The sequence below is a fragment of the Vicia villosa genome, unplaced genomic scaffold (genome assembly GCF_029867415.1).
Source record: "Vicia villosa cultivar HV-30 ecotype Madison, WI unplaced genomic scaffold, Vvil1.0 ctg.001758F_1_1, whole genome shotgun sequence".
In the NCBI taxonomy this organism is placed as follows: Eukaryota; Viridiplantae; Streptophyta; class Magnoliopsida; order Fabales; family Fabaceae; genus Vicia; species Vicia villosa.
The window spans coordinates 229,293-244,157 of NW_026705718.1; the positions used below are offsets into that span (position 1 = coordinate 229,293).

At 33.8% G+C, this 14,865-nt stretch overlaps 1 protein-coding gene and 1 pseudogene across 1 annotated transcript; one reads left to right on the forward strand and one right to left on the reverse strand.

The window, feature by feature from the left end:
• Positions 1-3,424: 3,424 nt before the first annotated feature.
• LOC131636488 (uncharacterized) lies at positions 3,425-5,181 on the forward strand. The gene has a single exon (XM_058907104.1). The coding sequence runs from the start codon at positions 3,668-3,670 to the stop codon at positions 4,265-4,267; it is 600 nt and encodes a 199-aa protein (XP_058763087.1). The 5' UTR covers positions 3,425-3,667; the 3' UTR covers positions 4,268-5,181.
• Positions 5,042-7,407, reverse strand: LOC131636487 (subtilisin-like protease SBT3; annotated as a pseudogene).
• Between the last annotated feature and the right edge of the window lie 7,458 nt (positions 7,408-14,865).

Here is a 14,865-nt window from a genome sequence, read left to right on the forward strand (position 1 = left end):
GCATGGAACACACTAAGGCTTTTACGTTGGATAAAGGGAAGAAGAGCTCGTGGTTTGACTGTCACCGCCGATTTCTACCAAGAAATCATACCTATAGAAAAAACAAGACGGATTTAATTTAATTTAAGTTTTATATTTAATATTTTTATTGTATGTGTAGGAGGATTATCAAGAATTGCTTGTACAATTTTTGGTCGCTAATCCCAAATATACTCCTAGAGAAGGAGAGCCGCTTCATCCAGATGTTGATTTTCATATTTGGAATGAAGTCATTGGCGGAAAAGGTTCTAATGGATGTTTTTTTGGTGGTGGAAGTATGGCGGGATGCTTGAGAAGTGGTGATAGAAATTTATTTGAAAGAGTTAGAGATGGGGAAGGATCGTCACGCCCAACACAATTGTCCCCGCAAATGATGGAAACAATAAGACAATTGGCGGTAAGTTAGGCGAGACGCGAGTCAGAGCAATGTGAGACGGCGTTAAAAACCCAATTAGAGGAGAAACAACGGCAAATAGAGGCAATGACGAAGAGACAATCGGAGATGGAGGGGCAACAAAGACAAATAGAGATAATGGCCAAGAGGCAAGCGGAGATGGAGGAGCAAATGCGGCTATTTATGCAATTTCATGGAAGCGGTAATCAAATGTTTGGTGGAAATGTTGGCGTTGGTGGTGCCTCGACAAATCAACAAGATAAAGATGAAGATTTAAATCTTGATGATTTTCCCGATCCAGGAGATACTTAATTATTATGTAATATTAATTATATTTTAGTTTTAGTTTTAATTTTAATTTTAATTTTAATGTATGAAACATATTAAATTTTAATTGATGTATGATAAATTTTAATTTATATTTTGTTTATTACTTATATTTTAAATTTTATTATATTATTCAATAAATATATTTTATTAATATTAATATTCAAATTATTTATTAATTATATTTTACATTTTATTATATTAATTATAATTCATTATTAATAATAAAAACCTTTTTTAATAGTAATAATTAAAAAAATTTTATTAAAAAGAATTATGCTTTGTGACGTGATATACATGTCACTATATTTGTGACATGTTTATCACGTCGCTAGATGCATATTAAAAAAATAATAATTTGTTTTGTAGTGGCATGTTTCCCACGTCACTAAACAGTGGCATGAAAAACACGCCACAAACTTTCTCCGTTAGTTGTGCCATCCCTGCAAACCTGCTGCATGTCTGCTGTGCCAGAATTGTGAGTTGGATTGTGTGTAGGATATAGCGACGTGAATTACATGTCACTGAGTAGTGACGTGAATGCCATGACACTACTAGTTTACCACCTCTCCCCCTGCGACGTATTCTTTCACGTCGCAAATTATGTGGGGTGACGTGATATTCCTTTTTGTGGCGTGGGTATCACGTCGCTGGAGAGAACATTTTTTGTAGTGATTGCAGTCCTTAACCCGGCTCTGATACCATGTTAAATATGCTTGGATCTCAACCTCAAAAGCTAGCTCAAGAGGTGAGGTTGTCCTCACATATTTATACACCCAACAGTCCGGGAACCTAAGCAATGTGGGACTTCAAACAAACTCACAAATACCAACTTCAACACCCACCCTCACGCCTAGCGTGGGCATGGGCCAAACGCCCACATTGCAGTCCTTAACCCGACTCTGATACCATGTTAAATATGCTTGGATCTCAACCTCAAAAGCTAGCTCAAGAGGTGAGGTTGTCCTCACATATTTATACACCCAACAGTCCGGGAACCTAAGAAATGTGGGACTTCAAACAAACTCACAAATACCAACTTCAACAATATATATATATATATATATATATATATATATATATATATATATATATATATATATATATATATATATAAATTCTAATTTTTTATAGTGGAACCAAAGTTGATAGGTAAATGAAGAGGCAATATTTGGTGCCGTGATCCTGAGCTTTTGAGGTAGTGGGGAGGTCGCTGATATGTAAAGTTAGTACTAAAACACTCGAGTAAGTAAGAAAATGAAACATGAATGATAGTGAATTTGAATACTTCAGAAATGACGTGATTTCTCTCTTAGTGGATGAGTAACATATGAGAGGCTTCTAAAGTGTTACTTTGGCCCTTTATTCCGTTAACGACCTGCAAAAGTGTTCTTTCTACTTCCTTTGTCATTTTTCCTTGTGAGATTCCTTGCTCTAGTATTTGGTCGAGTTTATTTCCATCTTGTTCGTAGGTGCTTGAAGCCACTTTATATTGGGGATGGGGTCCTATGTCTATAAGGAGGAGGACTTGTTCTAGGAAGAGTTATACTTAAAGAAGCAATTGGTGACCTTCTACAAGGAGCTTGGCTGTGACGGTAGTATCGTTCCACCCGATGTGGCACCGAGAAAACGATTGAATAAGGTTCATCCAGACCCGCTGACTCGTGGATGCTAAATCAGAGAAGGAGAGGAACACCATTTCTGGTAAGTGACACATAAACCTCACTTTTCTTGATCGTTTTCTTGAACTACTCTTCCTCTAACGTCTCCCTTGTTAGTTGTGTGGATTCAATGAAGAGTGAAGAAGGAATGTGATAGATGAGGAAAGACCTTCCAGTTGCCTCTCTTTTGGAAGGTATTTAGAGTGTTCCGTCCACTAGAAAAGTTTCTGCCTTAGGTACACTCGTCGGTCTAGATGTTCAGATTACTCTTCTCCCCGTTGAGACAGAAGTTCATGTCTCTCTTGATTAGATCGTGATATATAATGTTTTACCTCCACCACCTTTGAAGGGCGAGATGAGACTGACTTCCATCCCTTAACTTGAAGAAGTTTAGATTGAAAAGCCACTTACCAAATCATTAACTTAGATATGCAGGAGAGCGAACTTAGTTCGAGTGAAGTCATTTCTCATGCTACTAGTTTGCCTTGGCCCGAGGACTATTTTTCATTTCAGAGTTTCGGGGTTGTTGGACGGGGAAAATCTTCTCGCAAATATTGTCCTCTAGTTAGTTTTAACAATACACCCAACCAACTATTTTTCTATTTGTTCCGCTAATCATAATAAAACATATAATCAATACTCATATTTTTTATTTATTTGTGAACAAATGTACACTTATGCCAGTGTCGAACAATTTATCATAAAAATACTATTTGAACGATAAAAAATGAGATATTGAGAATAGAATACTTTCAAGATCAAAGCCTTCACCACTAGATCACACACGTTCAAAAACATATTTAATTTTGCAGTTCTCCACTTATTCATATTTTGATTTTTTCCATTAAAATATTTAAAAATAATAATGATCACGAATTATCATAATCTAGATAAATTAAGGTTTTTCTTTTATGATACAAATAAAGTAGGACCACTTTACTATAATAGCTACCAACCTATAACCAATACCATACATGCACTAGAAACCATGGCCCATACCATAACCGATACTTTCATAGACAAATAGGCAATCTTAGTTTATGGAATCACAACAACAAAGAAAGGATTTGATACCTTTTTGTGTCGGCTAGTCATCATCTATCCTATTTCAAAAAGAAACCCTCAAGAAACCTCCTCATTCATCATCACTCCTCTCAATATTCAAACCCTTATAACCATAACCATTCACCATCATCACAACCAAAACCTCAAACTAGATCCATCATATCATAATTGACTCAACACAATGGGTAACTGCGTATTCAAAGGCTTCCATCATGGAGATTTTGAAGACAACAACATGGTAAGAATTGTAACATCAAATGGAGGCATCATGGAACTTTATGCCCCCATAACGGTCCAATGCATAACCAACGAGTTTCCACATCATGGAATCTTCAAAAACAATTGCAACATACTCTCTAAACCTCTCATGAAAAACGAAGAACTTCAAGGTGGTGAAGTTTACTATCTTCTCCCTCTCAAGAAACAATTTGGTGAAACATTCGAAACGTTAACTCCGTATCGAATGTCCACGTGCGATAGGAGTACTAGCAACAATAATAATAGTAACAATATATGGTCTGAACATGAAGTGTTTCCGAGGTATAATAGTAGCGGGGTGTGGAAGGTGAAGTTGGTGATTAGTCCGGAGAAGTTGTCGGAGATTTTGTCGCAGGAGTCGAGGACGGAGGCGTTGATTGAGAGTGTAAGGACGGTGGCGAAGTGCGGGAATGGGGCGGCGCCGTCGTCGGTGGCAAACTCCGATCAATGGAGTGTTTCTAGCAGTTTTAAAGGTTCTAGTTTATTAGAGAAGTTTAATTTAGAATCTTCAAGTTCAAATTAGTTTATTTTTCTCCCTTTGTTAATATATTCATTAGTAGTGGTGATTAAGATTTTATTTTCTTTATTTGTTTGCTTAGACGTTAATTACTTTTTCTAATGATGTTAATAACTTTCCTTTTCAATTTTAGTTCTCGTTTGATATATATTAATTTTACCTTTGGTTATTATCATTATTCTTTTGATTTGTATATACACTTGTGCAGAATTCAAAAATCACTTATTCATTGAAAACATGTTTTTGAATAGCCACAATTTTCATCTTATAAATCAGATTTATAAAGTTGAATGAAGCAGAACAATAATTCAAAATAATTGTATTGTGATATAGTATTCCCTATTAAATATCTACTAAGTATTTTCACTCATCAAGTTAAGGGATCAGAATTAATCGGGGAATGGAGGTTATGAGATGTAAAGATGGACGTTAATTTCTGATGTTGTGAAGGTGTGAAAGAGAGGCTGACCTGCAATATTAGAATTTCAACGCTTAAGTTAGTATGTGAATGAGATAACTGAATAACATTTAAATTTGAAATTGTGTACTTGGCGAATGGAACACTTTCCATTTATATAGGGGAGCAGTTGTTACCCCGTAATTCTTCAATCGGAATGTGGGGAGCCATTGGATATATCTTGGACCTGAATCTGCTACGCTCTTCGCCGGGGTAATACCTCTGTCTATAACACATTATCTTTCTATATATGAAGAAAGTACTGTTTATCATGAACAAAGTATATGTGAGAATTGAATATTATTTATCAAATATTTCCTTAATTAATTTACATTTTCCATTTGGTTCATATGATAATAACACTTACAAGTTACAACATCATAACAAATTATAAATCTAGGATTTCAGTAGTTTAATGGTTGTGATCACAATAGGACTCCTAACTACATGCTTCTCATCCATCCAACTTAGATATCCAAAAGCCACTTCCTCTAAATTTGTCATTCTTTCAACTTCAATCCTCAACTTGAAGCTCAACTTCTCATTCTTCTCATGAAACACTAACTTGTTTGGGATAACACTAACACTAAAACCTTTAATAGGAGTAATGCTAGCAACATAAGTTGTTTTCCCTTCACCAACATTAGTAACTGTTCTATGAAATTCATGTAATGTCTTCGAAGAAGAATTTCCACCATCGAAGAAAACAATAAAAGAAGGATAATTAAGATCTAAAGAAGGCTCAGAGCAATCATTGAAAGATGATCTTGTGATGGCAGTGATGTTTTGTTCTGTGAAATTAAGTGCACAAAGAAGATTAACATAATCTTGTACACCAACATCGTAAACAAGACCAGGATCAAGTGCTCTATTAGGATTAACATGACCAGATCCTAACGCAAAAGGCGTTGCTAGTTCGTTACCGTTTCCAATGTCTTTGATATGTTCTTTAGTATTATCAAATATGTCTGATGTTGTCATAATCGCTGACCTAATAGCCGCTGGACTCCAATCTCTGTGTGCGCCTTTTAAAAGCGCGGCTACACCTGCAACATGAGGACATGCCATAGATGTTCCACTTATCATATTGAAATCGTTGAAATCTTCAGAAGTTCCCAAATCCATGAAGATTTCTAGGCCATGCTGCTAAGATTAATGTTCCTGGCGCAGTGATGTCGGGTTTCAAAACAAATGGACAACTATTTGATGGACCTCTTGAACTATAAGAATCAACACTAGGTGCTGGTTTTGTTCCAAAAACGGTTTTCTCGAAAGACATACTTGCTATAGAACTAGTGTTTTTTGAGTTAAAATTTTTGATGTAATCTTTGACAGTCTCACCATTGATTGGATTGACAAAAATTGATGCTAAAAACTTTTTATATGGTACATCTGTGACATTTGAAATCAAAACTGCTCCTAAAACTTGTGCTACATCCAAATTATAGAGTTGGTTAGAAACACTAGTTCCATTCTTGTCATCACACACCACAACCTTGCTTTTCACTTGTTTCAATTCATTAACACTGTCACATAAACCCATGAAAACAATTGGAACATTGGTAGAAGGAAATTTTCCTATATAAAGAGACAAACCTATGATTTTGTTACCATTTCCAAGTGTAAGAGTCCCTTGAAAATCTCTATCCATAGTTCCAGCAGCAACAGTTATGACCCAAGGTGTTCCATTGTGGAGAGATTTAAGGGCAGGTCCATCATTTCCAGCTGAAGTAGCAACAACAACACCTTTTTCGACCGCTGCAAACGTTGCTATAGCTACAGGATCTTCATACAAAGGTACATCTTGAATACCTAATGATAATGAAAGAACATCGACACCGTCTGATATTGCGGCGTCAATTGCAGCTATTATATCAGATGAGAAGGCTCCATTTTCCCATATAGCTTTATACATTGCAACACGCGAATTCGAAGCTATTCCACAAGCTGTTCCATTTGCATAGCCATAGAATGATGCTTTATCAACCCTACTTCCTGCTGCTGTTGTTGAAGTGTGAGTTCCATGGCCTTTTGTGTCACGTGTGGAGTTTAATCCTAAGGTTGCGTTTGGATTTTTGGCTAATAGTCCTTTGTTGAAGAATTTAGCACCAATGAGCTTTTTGTTGCAAAGTGATTTATTAAAATGGATGCTGTTTTCACATTGTCCTTTCCATTTTGAAGGAACTTCAGTCATTCCGTAGTCTTTGAAACTATCACTTTCTGGCCAAACTCCGGTGTCGATTACGCCGATAATTACGTCGTTTCCGAATTCCGAGTCGTGCCAAGCGCCTTTGTTTGGATTGAGACCAAGGAATTGAGGTGAGTAGGTTGTGTCAAGGTTAACAGGTAAATCAGGTATTGAAGAAATGTAACCTGGTAGGGTTTTGAGAGATTCATGTTCTTTTGGTGATAAATTAGCACTGAAGCCATTCATGACATGTGTGTAGGTGTAAATAAGCTTAGAAGAAATTTGAGAGTTGAGATTATTGGCAGTTGTTGTGAATTGTGAATTTTGTAATGCAGAAGAAAGAGTAGAATGGTACCATGTGTGATGGTTTGTGAATGAGTTAGGCATGACTGATAGGTTCATGTGGATGATATAGTTTTCAGATTGAGCTAATGTGATGGAAATGAGGTGAAAGAATGTAACGTAGGAGAATAAGATGCATAGAGAAATATGTGTAGTCATGGCTGAAAGTTTTATGTTAAAAAAGTGTGTAACTATGGTGGATTTGAAATATATTAAACTAAAATGGTATATATTTTAAATAGGAAATGTATTCTGATCTGATATTATTGATACTTAGCATTTACACGTAGAGATGCGTATTATTATAGTATTAGAATAATTTATTTTAGTTTAAAAAATATTTTATTGAGAACATTTATAGTATATAAGTCGATTTTGAAGAAAAAAATTATTTAGTCTAAAAGATAAAATTATTTTCTGTTTGTTCCATTTTGAAATGATTAGTTAAAAGAATCTGATATTCAATTTTTTACGGTTTGTTCCATATTGGCAATTTTACTACTTGTGACGAGCGAACAACTATTAAGTGCAATGAAGGGGGTAATGCTTTACAGATTTTATGGTGAGAAAATCATTATAACTTTCTCAATATGATATGATTGCAAAAATTGAGCTTTGGTCATCAGATTCTCTTAAAACTGAATTAAATTGGTCTGCGAACACCCCTATCTCTATCTATTTTCTATACCACTCTCTTTCATTTTAATTATTATTATTATTTTTTCATTTATTTATTTTATAAAATACCTTGGAATCATGAATATTTATTAAGGCATGGTCACAATTGAGAATTTTTTACTATACTAGCACACTTTTTGAAGGATTTCCTAAGAGATCACTCATCATAGTACTACTCTCACCCCAGCACATTTAACTACGAAGTTTTGGTTGGATCCAATGCATTAGTGTTGGTACAATCATTCTCCATATTTTTTCAAGATTTTCAAAACTTTTAGGGTTTTCATGAGTCAACCATTGCTAGGGTTTGCTAATGCAAACCAAACAACTATGCGCGAAGAAAACGATTTGAGGGATAAGAGAACCAAAAGAGTTAAAGATAGAGAGGTAACTCTCTAGCAAGCAATCATATAGGGGATAATAACAATCTGAATCGAGATGCTGACAAAATAAAAAACAATGAATGTCTCATAAGGATATGGTGACTGTAGAAAAACCCGATGAAAATGAAGAATTAGAGGAACACGAACAATCACCTAAAGGATTTTGGGAAGTCCAAAGGCCAAAGGAAGGTTTAAGAATTGAAGAGAAGAAATATGGAGAGTATGTTTGTCATGAGATCATACTATATGAAGTGGAAGAATGGAGAATTGCTAATGCTTGGAAAAGAGGCGTGATAGTCAAAATGATGGGGAAAAGATATGTTAGAAGGCCTTGGATAATAGACTTTAGAAGACGTGGGCAAGAAAATTTGTGTTGCATATAGTTGATATTTACCTAGTCACATTTACCAGTAAAGAAAACCAAGATTTTGCACTAATGGAGGGGCCATATTTAATATATGACCATTATCTATCGATTAGGGAATGAAAATGCAATTGAGTGACTAAGAATGTGGGTCACAACTTCAGACCTCCCTATTGAATACTAAGAAAATAGAGTCCTAGCGTTCATTGGTGATCATATGGAAAAATAGTTAAAGTAGATAAGAACACACTCATAAGTGAGAAAGGAAAGTATGCAAGGTTGTTTATACAAATGGACTTAACTAAACCACTACTTGCAATGTTCTCTATCAAAGTGAGGCATTATAAGGTAGAATATGAAGGCTTAGATCTTTTGTGTCTAAGCTTTGGAAGATTCGCCCATTATACTAAAGGATGTGGAGAAAAAAAGAAAGCTTAAATAGTGGAAGAAAGAGTTAAGGAGTTAGATGTCCATGGAAAAGTGGGGAAGAATGACTAAAATTAGACGGAGAACTTAGGCCAATGAAGGAATGACATGCAACTTCGACAAATGGTGCACCAAGGACGACGATTACATTCAATGTTAGAACGCATACGTTAGGTCTAGGTTTAGTGCTCTTGGTGAGGAGTTAACTGGAATTAATGGGAATTATAAAGGTAATGAGGAGAATGAGGAATATAACATAAAAAAAGTCATGCAATATAGATGAAATGAGAGAAGTTGGAGAAAATTTGAAAGGGTCAATGAGAATGATACAAGTGGATAAAGAAAAAGAAAAAAAAGGAAAAATAAAATAAAATGAGAAGTTAGTTATTGTGTCACGGAGAATAAAATCATTTACACGTACTATTATACGGTAAAGATCATTTATTTTTCTTTAAAAATATTTTATTGGGTATATATATATATATATATATATATATATATATATATATATATATATATATATATATATATATATATATATATATATATATATATATATATATATATATATATTAAATATATTAATTATTTAATAAATCTAAAAAATTAATTTTTCTTTTATAAAAAAAGATAGAAGAAATATTAACTAATAGAGTTTAAAGGCAATGCACTGATGTAAATTAACTTTACACATAAAACCAATCAAAATTCTTACACTTGCCATGTCATATTAGTTTTTTCTAAATTAAAATTATGTTTTAATTGGATATATGGTTGTGATTGGTTGACTGTGTAAAAATATTTTACACCGTCAATGCATATCCCCTTTTTCTCTAACTAATAATAATATGAGTGTTTGAAGTGTAATTTAAGTCAAATTTGAAGAAAAAATTTATTGGATCTAAAGATAAAATTATTTGTTGTTTGTTCGATTTCGAATAATTAGTTACAAGAATTTGATATTCAATTTCTTACAGTTAAATTTAGATCAATTTGTTTATATTCAAAGTAAAGATTATAATTTTTTTACTAATAGTATTAAATACAATAAAATGGTAAGTTTTGAAATAATATACAAATATATTATATTAAAAATAAAATTTAGAAAATGAGAACAATCAATTATGTTTGAAATAAAATAAATAAATAATTTAAACTAATAAATTATATTAAAATAAAATAAATATAAAAATAATAAAATAAAAATAAATATCAACAAATAATAAATTAACGTAATATATTATAGTAATAAAAAATAAATAAATATTAAAATATATGAATGCGGGACAGTTTAGTTTGCATCGATTTTGAAAATTCAATATCAAATTCTATTTGATATGAGTGATTTTTATAAAAGATAATCCAAACACATTTAAAACTAGGATTTTTTTAAAGTTTTTCAATTTTAATTTAATCAATTTTCCATTTTAGTTTGAATTGATTTAGATTTGAAAGAGAAACAAACAACAATTTCGAGAATAATGATAATGATTTTGTTGGCAGTTTTACTACTTGTGATGAACTTACAACTATTAAGTAAAATGATGGGGTAAGACTTTACTGACTTTTTCTCTATGATAGGATCACAAAAATCGAGGTTTGGTCATTAGATTCTCTTGAAACCGAATCAAATTGGTCTACGAACACCCCTTTCTCTATCTATTTTCCATACCACTCTCTTTCATTTTAATTATTATTATTTTTTATTTTTTTATTTTATAAAATACACCAAAATACACTAAAGTCCATGTAACATTACCTTTCTAAAGTCATTCAATTGATAGCTGTAATGAATACCATAATAGTATATGAAGAAATTTGAATGAATGAGAATTCTTGGAATCATGAATATTTATTAAGGCAGGGTCACAATTGAGAATTTTTTACTATACAAGCACATTTTTTTGAAGGACTTCCTAAGAAATCACCCATCCTAATACTACTTTCACCCCAACATGCTTAACTACAAAGTTCTGATTGAATCCAATGCATTAGTGATGGTACAATCATACTCTCCATTTTTTTTCCGAAATTTTCAAAACTTTTAGTGTGTTCATGAGTCAACCATTGCTAAGGTTTGCTAATGCAAACCAAACAACTCTGCATGAAGAATATGATTTGAAGGACAAAAGCACCAAAAGAGTTAAAGATAGAGAGGTAACTCTCTACCAAGCAACTGACACCTCTGATTACTTTTTATTGCATATTCGTATAACAAAATCCATTGTTGGATTGGAAGCTATTATGATATAGATCATGTGTATAAAATTTAACATCAGTCGAAAATCATTTGATATGTCAACGAGATGCATAAAAACCAATGATTTACAAAACTTCAACAAAATCGTTAATTTTTATCATTCTCTTTAATATATCAAATGATTTATGATTGATGTTAAATTTTATGGACATGATCTATATCATGTTAGCTTTCAATCCTAAAATGGATTTTGTTATACGGATATGCGGTAAATAGTTATCAGACGTGTCATGTTACTAAATTTGACACCTTGTTGTCATTTGATCTTGTCTCATATATATATATATATATATATATATATATATATATATATATATATATATATATATATATATATATATATATATATATATATATATATATATATATATATATATATATATATATATATATATATAACGGGTGTGAATAATTCTTTTTTTCTTTAAAATTACATTGTTTACACAGAATATTAAAATAAATTGTCTACAACAAATATTTGCTCTTATTATTGAATATCTTCGTTGATATCCATCTTCTGATAAGTTATCTATTCCTACAATGCGAAATTTTCTTTCCAAAGGTTAAGCTCCATTCTTTGTTTAACGTTTTAAAGGTTGAGTTCCCTTTTTTGTGTAAGTTGAAGAAAGAATGATTCTTGCACTTGCAATCTATCAACTGAGTACTTTTCAAAGGTTGAGCTCCGTACTTTAACTGTGGGTTGTTCCAAAAATACAATATAACAACAACATCAACACCATTATGTGAGATAGATTGCAAGGTGTAGCAACGTGCCTAAAAATTTAACTTTTAGAGTCGCCACCTATTCTGAAGGGCGAATAGGAAACCCTACGCAGTATAGAGATCAGGGTAAGATACTATATTCAGGTCGAGGGAAGGTGTTAGGCACCCTCAACCCTTTCCTATTGGCTTTGAATCTAAGGGCCAAGTTTTATGGCTAAAATATTGAATAGGGGAAAAATTGAGATTTTTGGGAAGGGGGACTCGCCTTGTTGCCAAGTGCCTACGTACCTCCTTATGGAGGATCAGAGTCTACGTAGTTCGGGAACAGGATTGTACGCCTTAGAACTTGAATTGAATGGTTTGAAGTTGTTTTCGATGTTTGGGCGTACAACCCTGATTTTAATATGGCACTATTAACCGCAATGATCAATAAGTTTGATCACCATAGTTAACAGATTAGTAAAAGATTGCTGGCAATTCTAATCGATTGATTCGATTATCACTTTTAGCAAATTGAAGTGTTTTAATTATTAATTTATCGTTACCCCTCATAATCGATAGATTCGATTACGAATAATAACGAATTGACAAGGGGAAATATGCTAATCATCAAAACCAATAAGATGGTTAAAACCCTTTAGCAAAATAAGGTGTATTTTAATTTATAGGATTTGATTAATTAAATTAATCGATTATTAACCATCGCGACCAATAGATTTAGTCGGAACGAATAATAAATTAAATCCTAATATTTGGCCAAGGGCCAATGGGGTTGAGCGAACCCTAATATCTCATGTCACACACAAAAAATAATGCTCCTGCCTGGGATCGAACCCAGGACAAGAGCCTCACCACATCTCACGTTTCACCACACAGGCTATACTTGCCATTTGTTTATTATACGCCTCAAAACCATTAAGTACAAAAGATATAATTAAATAGCAATTTCAAAAAGCAAGTCAAGCCTGGGCCCCAGTATTCACAGCGAGGTCCAATAGGAAGCAGAGAGAGAAATTTGAATGTTTGACCAGCCATTTAATGGCTTCCACGCGTGATCAGATGGAGAGAGAGAAAAGAGAGACTTTGACTGGCCAATAGGATTCGCCAATCGTGCCACGCGTGTCCCAGAACCTCATGCAGCCACCGGAACAGGGTTTCTGGTCTCCCTCTCCGGCGAGACCTTCATCTTCTCCGGCGAGAAGGGATTCGAAGCCTGCGAAATAGCCAAGAAACAAAGGCGAACTCCGCCCAGATCCACTAAACCGTGTGCCCCGATTTCAATGAGATGGTTAGTTTTCACAAATAATGATTGTAGCTATGAAAACGAACCTGCATAGGTTTTGTGCCCTAACCATGGCAAACACCCAAACACACTCGGAAACTCGCAAACGATGACATTAAAACGTTCCAAGCACCAATATAAGTGAATACATGTACATAAAAATGATTCAGAATGATCAGAGTATAATTTTGAATCTCAAAAAGTTACCTCCGCCGGTGCAACTTAAAGAAGGCGTTTTGGTGTCCTCCGAGATTGAATAACGACTGGTATGGGCTCCTTAGACTTTCAGAAACTCCATGGGACGATTCAAAGTGGCTGCAACTCCTTGTGCGAGAACTTTCACAATGCCCTAGATCCTTGACTTTTTGAAAGTCTTAAAACCCTATCTTTGCAGCCTCCACCTCTCAACCTCCCCCCTTCTCCATTTTTTTTAGAATATATATGATCTTCTTAGGGTTTCTAAATGGGCTCTTGGATCTCTTGTATCAAGTGAGAAAGAATTCTCTTAAAAAATCATGAAACTTTCTATATTGAGACCCTCCTTTTTTCTAACCAAATGCCATTGAATTTGGACCTCTTGAATTTGTTATTTGGGCCCCTTGGATGATCTAAAATGATTCATACATTTCAATCCATTTATTTGATATTTTTCTAAGTTTAATTTATATTTAAATGGATAAAAATCCATAATATAAAAAAAAAAAATCATGAAAGGGTGGGAAATCCTTGGGATTGAAGCTTGATAATTTCCATGGAGATACTTTGAGACATATGGAACACCTTGAGACCCATCTGAGACCTTAGAAATTCAAACTCCTTTGATAAAGTGCAAAACCCTAGTCTTGGATATGAGAAAATGACTTGAGACAACCTTAGAGCCTTGAGTTATCAGAGATGTGATGAAGAACCTTTGATTGAATATAGGAGGGCAAATTTTGGGGTATGACAGCTGCCCCTGTTCAATCTTCTTAAACCTGAAGAGTGAGATAGGCACGTCTGCCTATCGTGATCTAAAGGTAGAAGATGATTGGACACTGAAATGCCCTAGAATTTGCATTTATCGAGAAGGACTTCTGAGGGAGATGGGCTTACAGATGCCACCCAGGGAAAATGTTCCTCCTTCTTCCTTCTCTCTTTTTTTTGTGGAGCAAATGCTCTCTTCTTTTTTTCTCTCTTTTTTTTTTGTAGGAGCTACGCATTCAGATCGTAGCGTGGCCTAAAAAGGCAACTTTGACTTTATGCAATGTTTATGATGCATGCGATGCATGATACAGTGCGCTTCTCAAAATAAATGAGAGCCATGTATGTATATGCGTAATGTATGAGTGAGGTTAGTTAGTTGAAATGATGCATGATTGTTAGTTACGTTAATCGAAGTATGTTAGTAATTCTGAAAAGAAAGATAGCACCTTTGATTGTTTGTTGATGATGTTTTGGAAGATATCACTGCCGAGGGGTTAACGTGATAAACCCAATTGAAGAACGGTTTAAAAATCTTGTG

Excerpts from the sequence above, each read along its gene's own strand:
- LOC131636488 (XM_058907104.1), top strand. The coding sequence starts at position 3,668 with ATGGGTAACTGCGTATTCAAAGGCTTCCATCATGGAGATTTTGAAGAC.